Consider the following 15,587-nt stretch of genomic DNA (forward strand, 5'->3'; position numbering starts at 1 on the left):
TACTGCTAGTCCTCCTCTTTTTGCTGAGGAAGCCTGGCCCTGAGCTAACATCCATGCCCATCTTCCTCTGCTGAGCTAAAATCTGTGCCCATCTTCCTCTACTTTATCCGTGGGACGCCTATCACAGCATGGTGTGCCAAGCGGTGCCATGTCCGCACCCGGGATCCGAACTGGCGAACCCCGGGCTGCCGAGAAGCGGAACATGCGAACTTAACAGCTGTGCCACCTGGCCAGCCCTGCAACTTCTTTATTGATCCTTTGCACTAACGCCAAGTAGAAAGAGTCGGCTGGGTCTCCACCAAGACTTATGGTCATTACTCTGGGGCTCTTGCTTCATTACTCTGGGGCTCTTGCTTATAGTAAGAAAAATGATAAAAATGGAGAATGGCAAGTAAATTGAGGTTCCCTTCTTTTCTAATATAAAAGGAAATCAAATGTTCGTTTGCTTCAGTTTGTGTTTTACTGAACCGATTAGCAGCGGGACAGTGAAGTAGAATAATAGTAGTTCTGAAGTTCTCAGTTCGCTGTGGCAGGAGAATATTAGAGACTGATCTCATAGAAGATAGCTACTGAAATCTGAAATCCCTGTTAGGAATTAAAGGGAAGTTTATTTCCGCATAGTGATTACACAGGTTCAGGTCTGAGAAATTAGAGAGTCTTCTGAATAAAATCTCTCCTATATCTTTTCTACCTTCCTCACGATGCTGTTGGTCAATATAAGATTACAGTTTAACAAACAACTTTCTTCATAGGTACTTTGAATTTCTCTGAGAACAAAATCTTAGTTAACTTTCCATACTGCCTTGGAGGCCAGTAGTGGAATTCATTTCACCTATGATTCTAAATTACTATTTTTAAAATGGAGCTATCTGTCTGTCTTAGCCAAATTCAGAGACCATCCAAAGATAAAAGTTAAAGGAGAACTTAGAGAAATGACATAAACTAAAATAATTTTCAACGAAAGGAAGAAGAGTGGTAAAAGTGCAAAAAAAATCTACTCATCACTAAAGGCTGGGCAAAATCCTTTGTTCAGATTAAAAACATATGCCAAGAGAATAATTCTGAGCAGAGGTCGGCACACGTTTTTTAAAATAAAGGGCCAGACAGTAAATACTAAATATAGGCTTTGCAGCCCATATGGTCTCCTTCGCAGCCGCTCAACTCTGCTGTTACAGTGCAAAAGCAGCCATAGACAGTATGTGAATGAGCATGGCTGTATTCTAATAATTATTTACGAACACTGAAATTTGAATTTCATATTATTTTCACGTGTCACAAAATATTATTCTGATTTTCATTTTAAATCTTTTAAAAATGTATAAACCAGTCTTAGCTCACAGACCATACAAAAACAGACAGTGAGTTGAATTTGGCCCATGGCCCACAGTGTGCTGGCTCCTGGTGTAGAGGAAAGGTTACTCATAAATAAGGATTGTAGAATAAAATCCCCAGACATCCCCTTTTTATCTGGAACCTCAGAGTATGGCATGCAGAAGTGGCTTGGTATGGTGGAACAAGCCTTTGGAGCCAAACTGATGTAATCTTCTTTCCTCATCTGTAAAACTGAAATAATACCTACATTCATATGGTAGTTGTGTTAGTTAGCTTTTGCTGCATAACAAACCACTCCCAAAACTTAGTGGCCTAAATCAATAACGTTATTCTCATGATTCTGTTGTTGGCTGAGATGTTCCTTTGGTCTGGCATGGCCTGTCTGGGACTGAATTGTCTGGGTCATCTACTTTAGGATAGTGTTACTCACATGTCTAGGGCTTCAGACTAGGGTAGGTACTTCCATGTGGCCTCTCATCCTTCAGGAGGCTAATCCAAACTTGTTTCCAGGATGGTAGCAGCAGCAAGAGAAGGCAAGCTCCAATATGCAAGCACATTTCAAGCCTCAGCGTGCTGCGTGTTTGCTAGTGTTCCATTGACCAAAGCAAGTCACATGAGCAAATCCAGAGTTAACATGGGAGAGGATCCGGGAGGTATAATTGAAGGAGGGCCATAACTGCAATAGTTGGCCACAGTCATTAATATTTGTTAGGAGTCCAGCATAGTGCTTGGCACATAAAGCACTCAGTGAATGTTAGATCCTTCCTGTATTTGTCAGAGACAAGTGAAGAGTCTGCCAGCTCTGATGACTCATCTTTTTTGTAGCCAGTCCCTAGTTTTCTCACATCATAGTCACTGTCCTTGAGAGTTCGCTATATGTCATTTTAGGGAGATGATAATAGTACCAGTAAACTTCTGAGAGCTTGCTATATGCCAGGCATTGTTTTAAGCTTTTTTACTTATACTATTTTATTTAATTCCCACAACAGCCAATATGTAATTTGCTCATGTTACAGTTGAGGAGCTCATGCACAGAGGGTAATTAATTAAAACTTGCCCAAGGTCACAAATGGTGAAGTTTTCAGACACACGCAGTGTCAGAACCAGTGTGCCTCTGTTTGGGAGAAATAAAAGTGTGGAAAAAAATACTAGAGGATAGCACTTAAGCAGGATTAAAAGATTATAGTTAAATGTACTTTATTGATCACCCACTGTTTACTTTTCACGTTACTTGAGCATTTTATAATTTCTGTCAAAGTATGAACAAACATAGGATTGTATATATGTGGTTAGATTAGGCTTTTGATCATTTAAGAGTGTTTCAGGTCATATTTTTGGTTGTCTGAAAATGAGTATCATCGTCCCATCATTGATTCTAAGGGCAAAAAAGCTCTAGTGTTTGAACAGGTTCCCCTGCTATTTAAATTCTTAATCATTGTACTTATCAGAGAGTGCCTTAATTATTTTATGTCTGTACTCTGAGCTGTTTAAGCTTTCTTCTTTTCAAATATTTTGCTTTCAGATGAAAGAATGTTGTCAACAAAAGCATGGGGAAAAATAGAATTTGTATTTGTTGTTTTTCTGTCTTTTGGCACAGTTTCCAGCGATGAAAAGTGCAATTATTTATGACTTCTTGGAGGTGGTAGGGAATATTCTGATTTAGTACTTAAGTATACATAAAGCCAAATTTTATGTGATTCGTTCAGAAAGCATTGTTTGCTCAGTACTGCCGTAGGTATTAGGAAGAGGATAGTGAAGCAGACAAGGACTAGGAATTTACATTCAAGTGCAAGAGAGAAACACACAAATCAACAGGATAATTTCAGAAACTGATCAGTGCTATAAAGAAAATAAAACTTGATGGGATAGAGTCTTGAGTCATATTTTTTGTTTTTATCCAATTAATTTCAAAACCTTCTCTGAAAACCACTGTGTTAGAAATAACAGGATAATCAGTTATGAGTAAAGCATTAGTACTTATTGTCTCACGCCTAATATGGTCTATTGGAAGTAGGGGTAGAGTTTGCAGGGCAAAGATAAGTGAAATATCTGAATAACTAATAAAGGATTGAATAAGATAAATGCATTAAGAGGACATAGAGGGGAGGAGGAGTTGGAGGAAGGTGATCAAAAGGTACAGACTTCCAGTTATAAGATAAATTAGTACTAGGGATGTAATGTACATGATGACTATACTTAACACTGCTGTATGATATGTAGGAAAGTTGTTAAGAGAATAAATCCTGAGAGTTCTCATCACAAGGAGAAAATTGTCTTTTCTTTTTATTGTATCTATATGAGATGATGGATATTAGCTGAAGCTGTTGTGTAATCATTTCACAATAATGTAAATCAAACCATTATGTTGTATGTCTCAAGCTTATACAGTGATATATGTTGATTATTTCTCAATAAAACTAGAAAAAAAGGACATAGGTCATTCTTAATTGGCTAGTGAATATATCACTACCATTCAAATAGAAGGAATAAAAGGTACTGTAATGCTACATTAATTTAGCACTCCATTAATAATTTGCTATGATTGGCCATTAGAATGGGCTGATGTTTACCTTTTATCTTTATAAAGATATGCTTGTATCTTTCTTCATCTGCTTCCAGCCAGTGTGTCAGTCAGTGTTCATTGTCATATGAAGAATGTTTATTGGCTCTAAGGATAGTAAAAAATATGCAGGTTATTTTGTTTGAGCTTCCAGCTAGAAGAATTTTAGAATGCAAGGAGTAATAGTATAATTTTGTCGTATTAGTTTGTTATTTGTGTATATAATAATTTCTTTGCAAATTCTTGTAGTTATTCCTTATGTACTGTATTTTGTGCAGAAATCATCTGACTTTATTTGATGTAACTAACTCAAGTTGTAAGAGAGAACATCAGTATATTGAACTTCTTTTCATGAAAAATAGGGATTTTTAAGGTGAATTTTTATAATGTTTATAGTTGAGATGGAAGCAAACTGGAGACTAGGACTCCGTTACATAGTTTTTGAATTACACAGAGCTCTGGCTATTCTTCTGATGGCATTTCAGGAGCAGTCTAGTCAATGAGATCTAACAAGCAGACCTACTTCAATTAGCCATTCTCATGTAGATTAGTGTTTTTAGAAAAGCAATAAATGTTTTTCAAGTTAAAGAGTAATTTAAATTAACTCACGTTCAGATAGGCCTTTGTCCTAAGTAGTCTAAACTAATGTAGTTTTATTAAAGTACATTACTTTCTTATGATGAAATGCCCCCTTTTTACTGTATAGTTCTGACTTTTGACATATGCAGTCATGTAACCCACCACAGTAAGACATAGAACATTTCTATTACCCCCTGAAAGTTCCTTTGTGCCCATTTGTAGTCAACCCTTGCCCCCACCACCTAGCCTCTGGCAACTGTTGATGTGTTTTATGTCCTTATAATTTTGCCCTTTCCAGAATATAAATATAAATGGAATCTTGAGTGTATTTCTGGACTCTTTGCTCTTCCATGATCTGTATGGCTATTCTTTTGCCAATACTACAGTGTCATTATTTACTACAGCTTTTTACTAATACATATAATATACATTACTTTCATCTTTTATTGACTTTTTTCCTCCATGATGTGACATGAATGCTTTTAATTGGAGTTAATATTTTCCTAATGTTTATCATTTAGCATTTTAAAATTGATCTTATTTTGATATAACTGTAGATTCGCATACTGTTATAAAATAATACAGAATTTCCCCCAATGGTACTGTCTTGCAAAATTATAGTACAATATCACAACCAGGACGTTGACATTGATAGTCATTTTACAGAACATTTCTATCACTACAAAGATCCCTCATGTTGCTCTTTTATAGCCACACCCACAGATCATAGATTGTTAACTTATTTTCCTTCTTCAGATTTTCAGTTTTCTGAAACAAATAGGATTTGAAATCTATATTGCTAATGACAAGGTGACTTTTAAGTTTGAAAATCTTATTCAGCTTTTGTTGGCTGAATTGAAGAATACCATACTCTGACTCAAAATAAATTTAACATAGGCAAAATGTTTATAAACTGCTCAGTGTTTAATAAAATTTGCTTAATAAAAACACCTAGTGCAGGGGCCGGCCCTGTGGCCGAGTGGTTAAGTTCATGCGCTCTGCTTCAGTGGCCCAGGGTTTCGGCGGTTCAGATCCTGGGCGTGGACATGGCACTGCTCATCAGGCCATGCTGAGTCAGTGTTCCACACAGCACAACCAGAGGCACTTACACTAGAATATACAACTATGTACTGGGGGCTTTGGAGAAAAGAAGAAAAGAAGATTGGCAACAGATGAATGTTAGCTCCGGTGCCCATCTTTAAAAAACAAAGCAAAACAAAAAAACACACCTAGTACATGTAATAGATTGCTTATTGCTTTTTATCATCAGTTGGGATTTGACTTGGGTGGTGCATATAAGAAAAAATTTTGGTGGCGTAAACAAAATAGAAATTTCTCTGTCATGTAAAATTAAATACAGAAGTTATAGTGTAGGGCTGGGCATGCAGGTCCACAAAGTTATCTGAAACATAGGCTTTTTCCTGTTTTCTGCTCCATCATCCCAAGGTTGTGACCGTTGTTTTCATTGTTCACAATGCAGCAAGATAGAGGAAAGGCAAGAAGCGTACTTCTCTTCCTATATCCAGCCTATATCCATTGAGGCCAATTTAAGTGTTCTAAAGTACTGTCATCTTGGGAAAAAAAGGTCATTTGCTGCTAAATCTGTGGTGGCATTTTGTTACATTTAATGTTTTGTCGTCTGTGATCTTCTGGGTTGATCTTGCCTCCTCACAAGGTTATCATCTCTTCTTACATGTTGGATCAGTATGCCAGGCCAGCATGAAGCTAAGCCCCAAAACACTTTGAATACCTATTAATCTGAATGCACTGATTGGAATTTTAAAGTATTTTGGTAAAGCTTTAATTAATTTGGTTGATATTTCAGCCAAACTAACTCCTATCGCTTTAAGATGATAGTTTTGAATACTAAAGAGTTTAAGCAGTATACTGATAATATCAAGGTGTTTGAAATTTATTAGAAATATGCAGGATTTAATCCATATATCTTATATCTAGAATTTTCTTTCCAAAGATTTTTAGTTATACTATATATCTCTTTAATAATAGATTTAGTTTTTAGTAAAAATCTAATGATTCTTGTTATCTCATAATATTTAGACTTACAATAGGTCAAATGCCAACTGGAGAAATAATAACACATGGTTCTCTCGTTCATAAAGAGTCTCAGAACAGTTCAAAATGAAACATTCTTTGAGCTGCTCTGATCAATTTATCTAAAAAGTGTGGAGTGACACACAGAGCAACCTTTTCAGGGCTCTTCTTCCCGATGGACAAGTAATCAACATAATTTACAGTCTTTTTGTTTGAAGTAGTAGATTTGAGTCATCTGGTTTCCTCTGCTTAAAATGAGATATCACATAACCTCCTTAATTTGAATTTTTTTAACTCTGAACTTCAAATTAAGCAGATTTACTAATTATCCAAGTACAGCATTTTTTAATAAGTATTCTTGGCGTCTGTATTACAAGGAAATAAAAGGTTAATGAGGCAGCATAGGAGAGCAGATGTGAAGTATGCCATAAGTTCAGCATATTTCATTTTTAGAAACCCAAACAGAGAGGGGCAGTCCTTTATGTCAAGTAGGTCTCCCCAGGTTTCTAGTCTTTTCATTTGCTGTTAACTGTTTGTCTTCTACTCCAAATGCCTTGTAAAAATTCTACATATATTTCAGTTCTGGAATGTTTTATAATTTGCTTTTGCTTTAATGAATTTGTACTTTGAGATATAAATTGAACTATGACTGTTAAAAGAAAACAAATGACTGTTAACAAAAACAACTTTTTGGGGGAAGAGGTATGTACATTCCAAAATATTCTCATAAAAGACTCTCTCTCTGTTTAGCTAGTCACTCTTGCAGATTTATGGCTGACTTCTACTTTGTCCTCATTCTGTGCTTGCTGCTGTTTCACAGACTCACTTTCAGTCTGAATGTGTTTAAGCTGTTAGCACTTTAGGAGCTTCTCGACTGCATAGGCTTAAAGCTCTGAAATACCCCAGGTTGGTATGGTCTTGCTCTTCTCCCTCAACTCCAGTAATAAGAGTAAAAGATTAGAAAGTGTAGGGCTTCAGTCAAACAGTTAAAGTTTTGGCTGTGCTATTACTGGTTGTGTGACCGTGAGCAAATGACTTAACTTCTCTGACCCTGAATTTCATCTTCTGGAAAATGTGTAACTTGCAGAGTTGATATGAGGAGAGAATATGTATAAGTTATATACTTAGCTGGCACACAGGAATTCTTGATCATCACCCTCCACTCTTTGCTCAGATAATGGAGTATAACATTTACTTAGAAAATTTCTGTACTCTCACGGATGCACTAGCTCGGTCTTAATTCGTGATTGTTTAACCTTTTTTACATTCTAATCTTCTTTGGACTCCTTAGAACCAAGAAATTGTAGCAAGTGGATTTGAAAGACATAGACTAAGTCTCTTTGGAAATCTATTAGAAGGTGTTGACTTGACATCTTGAGTAGGTAACTGAAGTTTAGCTAAGCACCAGCGAGAGGCCTGGCTTTGATTAGATTAGCGAGAAATGCTACCTGTGGTTTGGGTGTGGTGCAGTTTATAGTAGCATTGATAATAACTAGTATAACTTATAAATAAAATATTGACTACATTCTAGGCCCTGTTGCTATGCTGTACTGGTTTCCTTCTCCCTTATTCCTCTGTCAGGGAATTGCACTTCTGTCTCTTAATTTTCTGCTGATTTTAAATAAATTAGTTCTTAAATTATTGTAGCTCTATGGGCCCTATTGGGGTCATAGACTGTTCCCTTCAACGAACTGTCAAACCGTTTTAGGCACCACACCAACCATCCCTGCACCCAGAGTAGACCCATTTACTTTGTTTTTCCTTATGACCACCACCACTCAGAGAAACTCACCCGGGCTTTGCCAGTGAAAACCACCTCTTTTTCTGACTTGAAGGACCTTGAAAAGCTTCCTTCCTTACCTCCTGGCACCCTGAGCAAAGGATCCCTGGATATGATACCCAGGCCTTTCAGAAGCAGGTTCGTTTGATTCCTTGTATGTTTTTGTGCAGTTCTTGTCACTAAATTACAGAACGTTTTTATCATTAAACTACAGAATTACCTAACAATTGTTGATAGGATTTCCTGTAGTTGTTCCTCTTTAGAAACACTCGTTTATTTAGATCAGCCAGTGATGAAAATCAGCCTGCAGTTGTTTTGACACCATTTCTGTTTGCTACCAACATGGGTTTGGTAGTTGAGCCTTCATAAACTTTGCAGTTAGAACAAAAAAAGTTAGTTTCTTTTTTTTAAATCATGATAAAATAAACAACATAAAGTTTACCATTGTAATCATTTTTAGGTGTACAGTTCAGTAGTGTTAAGTACATTCACAGTGTTGTGTAACCATCACTACTGTTTCTAGAACTTTTTTCATCATCCCAAACAGAAACTCTGTACATTAAGCAATAACTCCCCATTTCTCCCTCCTTCCACCCCCTGGTAACCTTTATTGTACTTTCTGTCTCTATGAATTTGCCTCTTCTAGATACTTCATATAAGTAGATTCATACAATATTTGTCCTTTTGTGTTTGGCTTATTTCACTAAGCATAGTGTTTTCAATGTTCATCCATATTGTAGCAAGTAACTGAATTTCATTCCTTTTTATGGCTGAATCATATTTTGTTTATCCATTCATCTGTTGATAGACACTTGAGTTGTTTCCACTTTTTGACTATTGTGAATAATGCCATTATGAACATTGTCGTACAAGAATCTGTTGAGTTCCTGTTTTCAGTTCTTTGGAGTATACCTAGAAATACAATTGCTGGGTCATATGATAATTCTATGTTTAATTATTTGAGGAACCGCCGTATTGTTTTCCACAACAGCTGCACCATTTTACATTCCCACCAGCAATGCGCAAGGGTTCCAATTTCTCTACATCCTTGCCAACACTCATTATTTTCTGTTTTTTGTTTCTCAAATAATAGCCATACTACTGGGTATGAAGTGGTATCTCTTTACGGTTTTGATTTTGCATTTCCCTTATGAGCATCTTTTCATGTGCTTATTGCCAATTGTATCTTTTTTTTTTTGAGAAATGCCTATTGTAGTCTTTTGTCTATATTTGAATTGAATTGTTTTTTGTTGAGTTATGAGTTCTTTATATGTTCTGCCATGTCTTTGTCTGGTTTGTGTATCAGGGTAATGCTCGCCTTATAGAATAAATTAAGTGTTCTCTTCAATTTTTTGGAAAGATTTTGATAATTGGTATTAATTCTTTCTTTTGTTTTTGGTGAGCAAGATTGTCCCTGAGCTAACATCTGTGCCAGTCTTCCACTATTTTTTTATGTGGTATGCCACCACAGCATGGCTTGATGAGTAGTGTGTAAGTCTGTGCCTGGGATCCAAACGTGTAAACCCCAGGCTGCTGAAGTAGAGCACAAAAACATAACCACTATGCCACCAAACTGGCCCCTGTATTAATTCTTTAAATATTTGGTAGAATTCACCAGTGAAGCTATCTGTTCCTGGGCTTTTCTTTGTTGGGAAGTTTTTGGTTACTGATTAAATCTCCTTACTAGTTATAGATCTGTTTAGATTTTCCATTTCTTCTTGAATCAGTTTTGGTAGTTTTATATGTTTCTAAGAATTTGTCCATTTTATCTAGGTTATCCAATTTGTCAGCATACAATTGTCCATAGCATTCTTATAATCTTTTCTATCTGTAAAATCACTAGTAATGTCCCCAGTTTCACTTCTGGTCTTAGTAACTTGAGTCTCCTTTCTTTTTTCAATTTTTTTTTAAGAGCAAATTATAAAGGAGCCATATAGGATACTTCTAATTGAACCCATGAAAGTCTCAGAGTGAGGGAATGAGTGAAGGAGGAAGACAGGTGCTTTTAGGGCTTTGAATTCACCCACACAGTCTACCTTTTGTTGATTCTTAAACCTTGGGGTGCTGTGAACCAGTTGCTTTCCTCTGTTTGGGTATAGTGCAGAGTTCCTAGCAGGAAATCTGTGGTCCTTATTTTCTTTGTGCCTAACAGCAATATTAGATATTGTAAGGCGTACTGAATGTGTTCTCCTAAAGGAAAGTATAACCAAGCATATGCTAAAATGTGCACTGATGGAAATACGTGTTATTATCTTGAAAAATTTACCGGCTTCCGAAAGTGAATCAACTCTAAACATGCTGTTTGTCTTTCTGGATTATATGATTCTGTTTATTTGGGCTGTAAGTGACAAAAATTCATTTTGAATAACAGGCAAAAGAGCGAATTATCAGTTTGTAGAATCAAAGGAAAGATTAAACAGCTAAACCTGAGATGGGCAAGATGCAGGTAAATCTGAGGAAGAGCAGGAACAAGAGAACTGGTTGCTTCCAGTACTCTTGCCATCTCTCTTGCAGGCTTTGCCCTCCCTCATTGCACACTGGCCTGCTCCACATGGCAGGAAACATGGCTGCTGGCAGCACCAGGATTTTGTATCTTTTAGATTCCACGATGGGAGAGGGACTGATCTTTACTTTCTAGATTCCAAATTTTAAAATCTTGGAAAAGATGTATTAACTCAGAAAAAGGTGCCCACCCAGTATCAACTAACTCTGACCAGGGTCTTGTGAGAACATGACAGCGCTACAAGTAGCCATGTGGAAGAAGGTGGGGTGTGAGAAAAATGAAGTTCGTAGGAGAATGGGGCTGGTGAACGAACCAGCAATCTTATGAATGCCCACAATAGAGTAAAATTTGTTTATGGTATGGGATGACCGAAATGGGTGATAAAGTGAGCAGATAGTCTAATTTTGAACCACTTTTTCTTAGAGAATAGAGATTTACCCCATTAGTAGGTATTTTTTATATTTTTAGTAGAAGATGTTTTTAGTTAATAAAACCTCCCTCTGGATTGCCTAAGTGTTGTAGAGGTGCCATAGATATAATTGCAGAAATTCTCTTTTTTTTTTTTTTTTGCTCCCTACTATAGCCTGCTTTTACTTGTGACTTTTTTTTTTTAACAACTTGAGATATATTTCACAAACCATAAAATTCACCCATTTAAAATGTACAGTTGAGTGGTTTTTAGTATATTCATAGAGTTGTACAACCATCACTACAAACTAATTTTAGAACATTTTTCAACCCCTCGAAAAGAAATCCTCTGGGGCCAACCCGGTGGTGCAGTGGTTAAGTTTGTGTGCTCCACTTCAGTGGCCCAGGCTTCGCCAGTTCAAATCCCAGGCATGGACCTACACACCACTTATCAAGCCATGCTGTGGCAGGCGTCCCATGTATAAAGTAGAGGAAGATGGGCATAGATGTTAGCTCAGGGCCTATCCTTGTCAGCAAAAAAGAGGAGGATTGAGAGCGGATATTAGCTTAGGGCTAATCTTCCTCAAAAATAAATAAATACAATAAAATAAAAAGAAATCCTCTGCCCATTAGCAGCCACTAGCCATTGCTCTCCTCTCTCATACTCTTCCCACCCTCACCCCCAAGTTCCTGGCAAACCCACTCATCTACTTTCTGTCTCTATGAATTTGCCTATTCTGGATATTTCATATAAATGGAATCATGTACTGTGTGGTCTTTTACATCTGGTTTCTTTCATTTAGCATAATGTTTTCAAGCTTCATCCATACTGTAGCATGTATCAGTAGTTTATTCCCCTTTTTTTTTTTGCTGAGTAATACTCCATTGTATGGATATATACCACATTTTAATTATTTATCAGTTGCAAATTGGCACAGTAAAAATGGATTGAGGACTATTTCAGTTGTGGTGAATGAGTCTGAAATTGCAGTCCATAAAATCAGGATAGAATGGCAGAGGTAAGGGAAGCCAAAATAGGAGCAAGAGAGCTAGTGAATAGGAAGCTTTCTGGAGACCAGAAGTCACAGCAAGAGTTGCAGTGAGACTAAAAAGGTTATGATTAGGAGAATTCCAGCGTTTAAAATATTGGCTGCTGTGAAAAACTGTAAGGCCCAATCTGTATAATGAGATACCATTATCTGATTTTCTAAACAGTAGCTATAGTTAAGGATATAATTTCTAGGAATCTTGATAAATTGACTTTTGAAATAGTTTTGTATTGTTTTAAATTGTAGCTAATTTTTGCTTAAGTTGGATGTTACAAATTTTCTTTTTTATTAAATTGGTTACATCAATCAGCCATAGTTTTCTACAAAAAATAGCTTTTCACTTGTTCAAAATAATTAGATTGTTCTGAAGTGCTTGATTATAAAATATCAAATGATTTGCACTTGTAAATATATCATTTTCTTTTAGGTTACAGTGTAGGATTTTGGAAGTCCTCCCTCCATCACATCAAAATGGTTTTGCTAATGGACATGTCAGCAGTGTAGATGGAGAAACCATTATCATCAGTGATAGTGATGATTCAGAAACACACAACAGTTCTTTTCAAAATGGGTAAGTGATTTTTATTAATTTTTAAAATGTATGTCAGATTGGCTAATGATATCCCATTGAAATAATTTTTTGATTCCTCCCTCTTCCTTTTTAGTCATACTCTGGTATACTATCCATCTACACAATGTTAGACTTAACAACACGTTAGAATTTGCAAAATTGAAACTTACCTGGTTAACTCTAGTCTGTTGCTTAAGAGCAAGTGAAGCTCACCTCATTCAGCTACACTTATACATTCCACTTTTGTTTACTCAGGAAAATTTATTCTGTACTTTAATTATTATACTTATTCACTGTATGGTACGTATGGTAAACTCTGTAATCTTCTGAAATGCAGTCAGTTGATAGCCTGGGTCAGTTGAGTCTTCTTGGAGAAAAATCACACACATTCATGTAGATTGGCACTGTCTACAGGTAAATTTAGAATCTTGGTTGAATCCTCAGCTGATTAAAAGTTCTTTTACATGTTTTAGTTCAGCCCCTCCTCTGTTCTCCACAACGGCTATCTAAATCTTTACTGCTACATTCAGTTTCCTCTCTGCCTTTAGGCATCTCAAACTTAAGACTCCTTTCTCCAGACTGTCTTTGTCTTTCTTTCTTTTTCTTTCCTATTTACAGGGAACAGTACCATAATATTCAAATAAGAAACCTGAGGCCACTCTTAACTACCTTCTTTAACTCCTTTACTCCTGAAATACCAGTAAATATCCAGTTCTGTCCCTCAGAGCCTTGTAATTCAAGTTCTCATTTTGTCTGACTGGAACTATTGTGTTTATAACTGGCATTTGAGCGTTTATTGTGTCCAGGCACCATGCTAAGTGCTCTACATGCATATTTGTCAGTCCTCAGAGAGTACTGTTATCCTTATTTAACAAGAAGAACCTGAGCCTTAGAAAGGTTAGTGGGATTTGCACAAGGTCATCTAGCCAGTACATTACCTGACAGAAAAAATGATTTTTAGGTGAGTGAATGAAGCATGGCATTGTCCTATATAATAAACCTTTTGATACATCTTATTTTTTCCTGAATTGCTACTTTTAAGCAGAAAAAGAAATTAATAGGTCCTTAGCTGTGTCTCTCATTGAATACAGGGTTTGGGATGCAAAATAGTGGGTATTGTGGTAGTTAATGTAAGTCCTTCAGCAGCTCTCACAGTAGTTGATGTGTTTTGTTTGGACTGTATCGAAGATTGTAACCCTTAAATGAAGTTAGTTATATATTAGATGAGTGTGGAAGGGTTAATTACAGATTTTGTATATAGAAGATATTTTTCAAATTAATATTTAAATATGGTAAGCATTTATCTAAATTTTTAAATTTTAAAGTTATTTGTCATTTAAGGCTATTTTGTAGTAACTTTTAGTATACTACTCTAATTCTTTTAGGTGCTATGAGGTGTTTTGAGATAGGAAGAATGTCTAGATTCTTAGGTTTTATTGTTCAGCTCATTAATGTCCTTTCCCTTCCTTTTTGATTTGACTATGAGCTACCTGCGTATTTTGTGGCTACTTTTTTACCTTGAGTACAAAGAAAATTACTTCAGGATCCCAATTAGTAATAGTAAATATTTTGCCTTTTATGTATAGCATTTAGAGCAAGATTCCCATTGGTGAATCCCACTTGTGCCACTTACAACAGCTCATCACAAAGTATGATTGAATTTGGCCATAGGAGTAATCAGTCATAATTTTCTGCCTAAATAGCCTGTGCCTTCTCCCTTGAGTAGAAGTACTTGGGAAAGACCTTTGATATAGGAAAAGTGAGTAAGCTGATCACTTCCTTTGTTCACCGATATTTTTAACCTGTTTGTGATTCTCAGAGAATCTGAGCCTTCACTATACATCTACATCATAAAATGCTTAGTTGTTTGTAGATTGCTACTGCTGTATCCTGAGATGCCAGGAAGGGTGAAACATAGTCATCTTCAGACTTACTCCATTATTTCCGTTAATTCCCTAACTTAAGTGAGTAAGAAATTTACTCCTTGGTTGCTCCCTGCCAACAAAACATCATCTGGATTTTCTCATGTTGCAGTAGGTGGATTGAAGGGAAGGGAATGGAACAATTATTTATTGGTCGTTTTCCATGAGTCTTATTTATTCCTCAGAACCATTCTATGAGGGTAGATGGTCAAATTCTTATATCATTGAGGAGAAATGGAAGTTCTGAGTTAGAAAATTTGCCCAGCCTCACATAATTCATAACATCTGCAAGATGTACTAAGGTAGCATATTTAGAGTTAAGTCAAGGTGCTCAAAATGATCACCAGCGTCTTGTGGGAGAGTGTGTGTGTGTGTTAAAATACATATAACATAATATTTGCCGTTTTAACCATTTTAAGTGTACAATTCAGCAGCATTAATTACATCCATGGTGTTGTATAACTATCATCACTATTTCCAAAACGTTTTCATCACCCCAAACAGAAACTCGGTACCCATTAAGTAATAATTCTCCATTCTCTCCTCCCCCTATCCCTAGTAACCTCTAATCTGCTTTCTGTCTCTATGAATTTACCTAGTCTAGATATTTTGTATAAGTGGAATCATATAATATTTGTCCTTTTGTGTCTGACTTACTTCACTTAGTATAATTTTTCAGGGTATATCCATGTTGTTGCATGTTGAGATTTCTGACAGAGCCTTTGATGGACCTATCTAAATGTATTTTAGAATGAGATGAGGCTAATTTTTGTCATCATTCCTTCTTATGACTGAATATTCCATTGTATGGATCTACCACATTTTGTGTTA

At 36.2% G+C, this 15,587-nt stretch overlaps 1 protein-coding gene across 2 annotated transcripts in view; it reads left to right on the top strand.

The window, feature by feature from the left end:
• The window catches only part of BAZ1A (bromodomain adjacent to zinc finger domain 1A), an 83,468-nt gene that overhangs the window by 20,442 nt on the left and 47,439 nt on the right, over positions 1 to 15,587 (top strand). For both annotated transcript variants that reach the window (XM_046652978.1, XM_046652979.1), the window contains one exon: positions 12,691 to 12,834. In XM_046652978.1, coding sequence (XP_046508934.1) covers positions 12,691 to 12,834 — 144 coding nt within the window. The remainder of the gene's footprint in view (positions 1 to 12,690; positions 12,835 to 15,587) is intronic.

This window comes from Equus quagga, chromosome 2 (genome assembly GCF_021613505.1).
Source record: "Equus quagga isolate Etosha38 chromosome 2, UCLA_HA_Equagga_1.0, whole genome shotgun sequence".
Classification (NCBI taxonomy): Eukaryota; Metazoa; Chordata; class Mammalia; order Perissodactyla; family Equidae; genus Equus; species Equus quagga.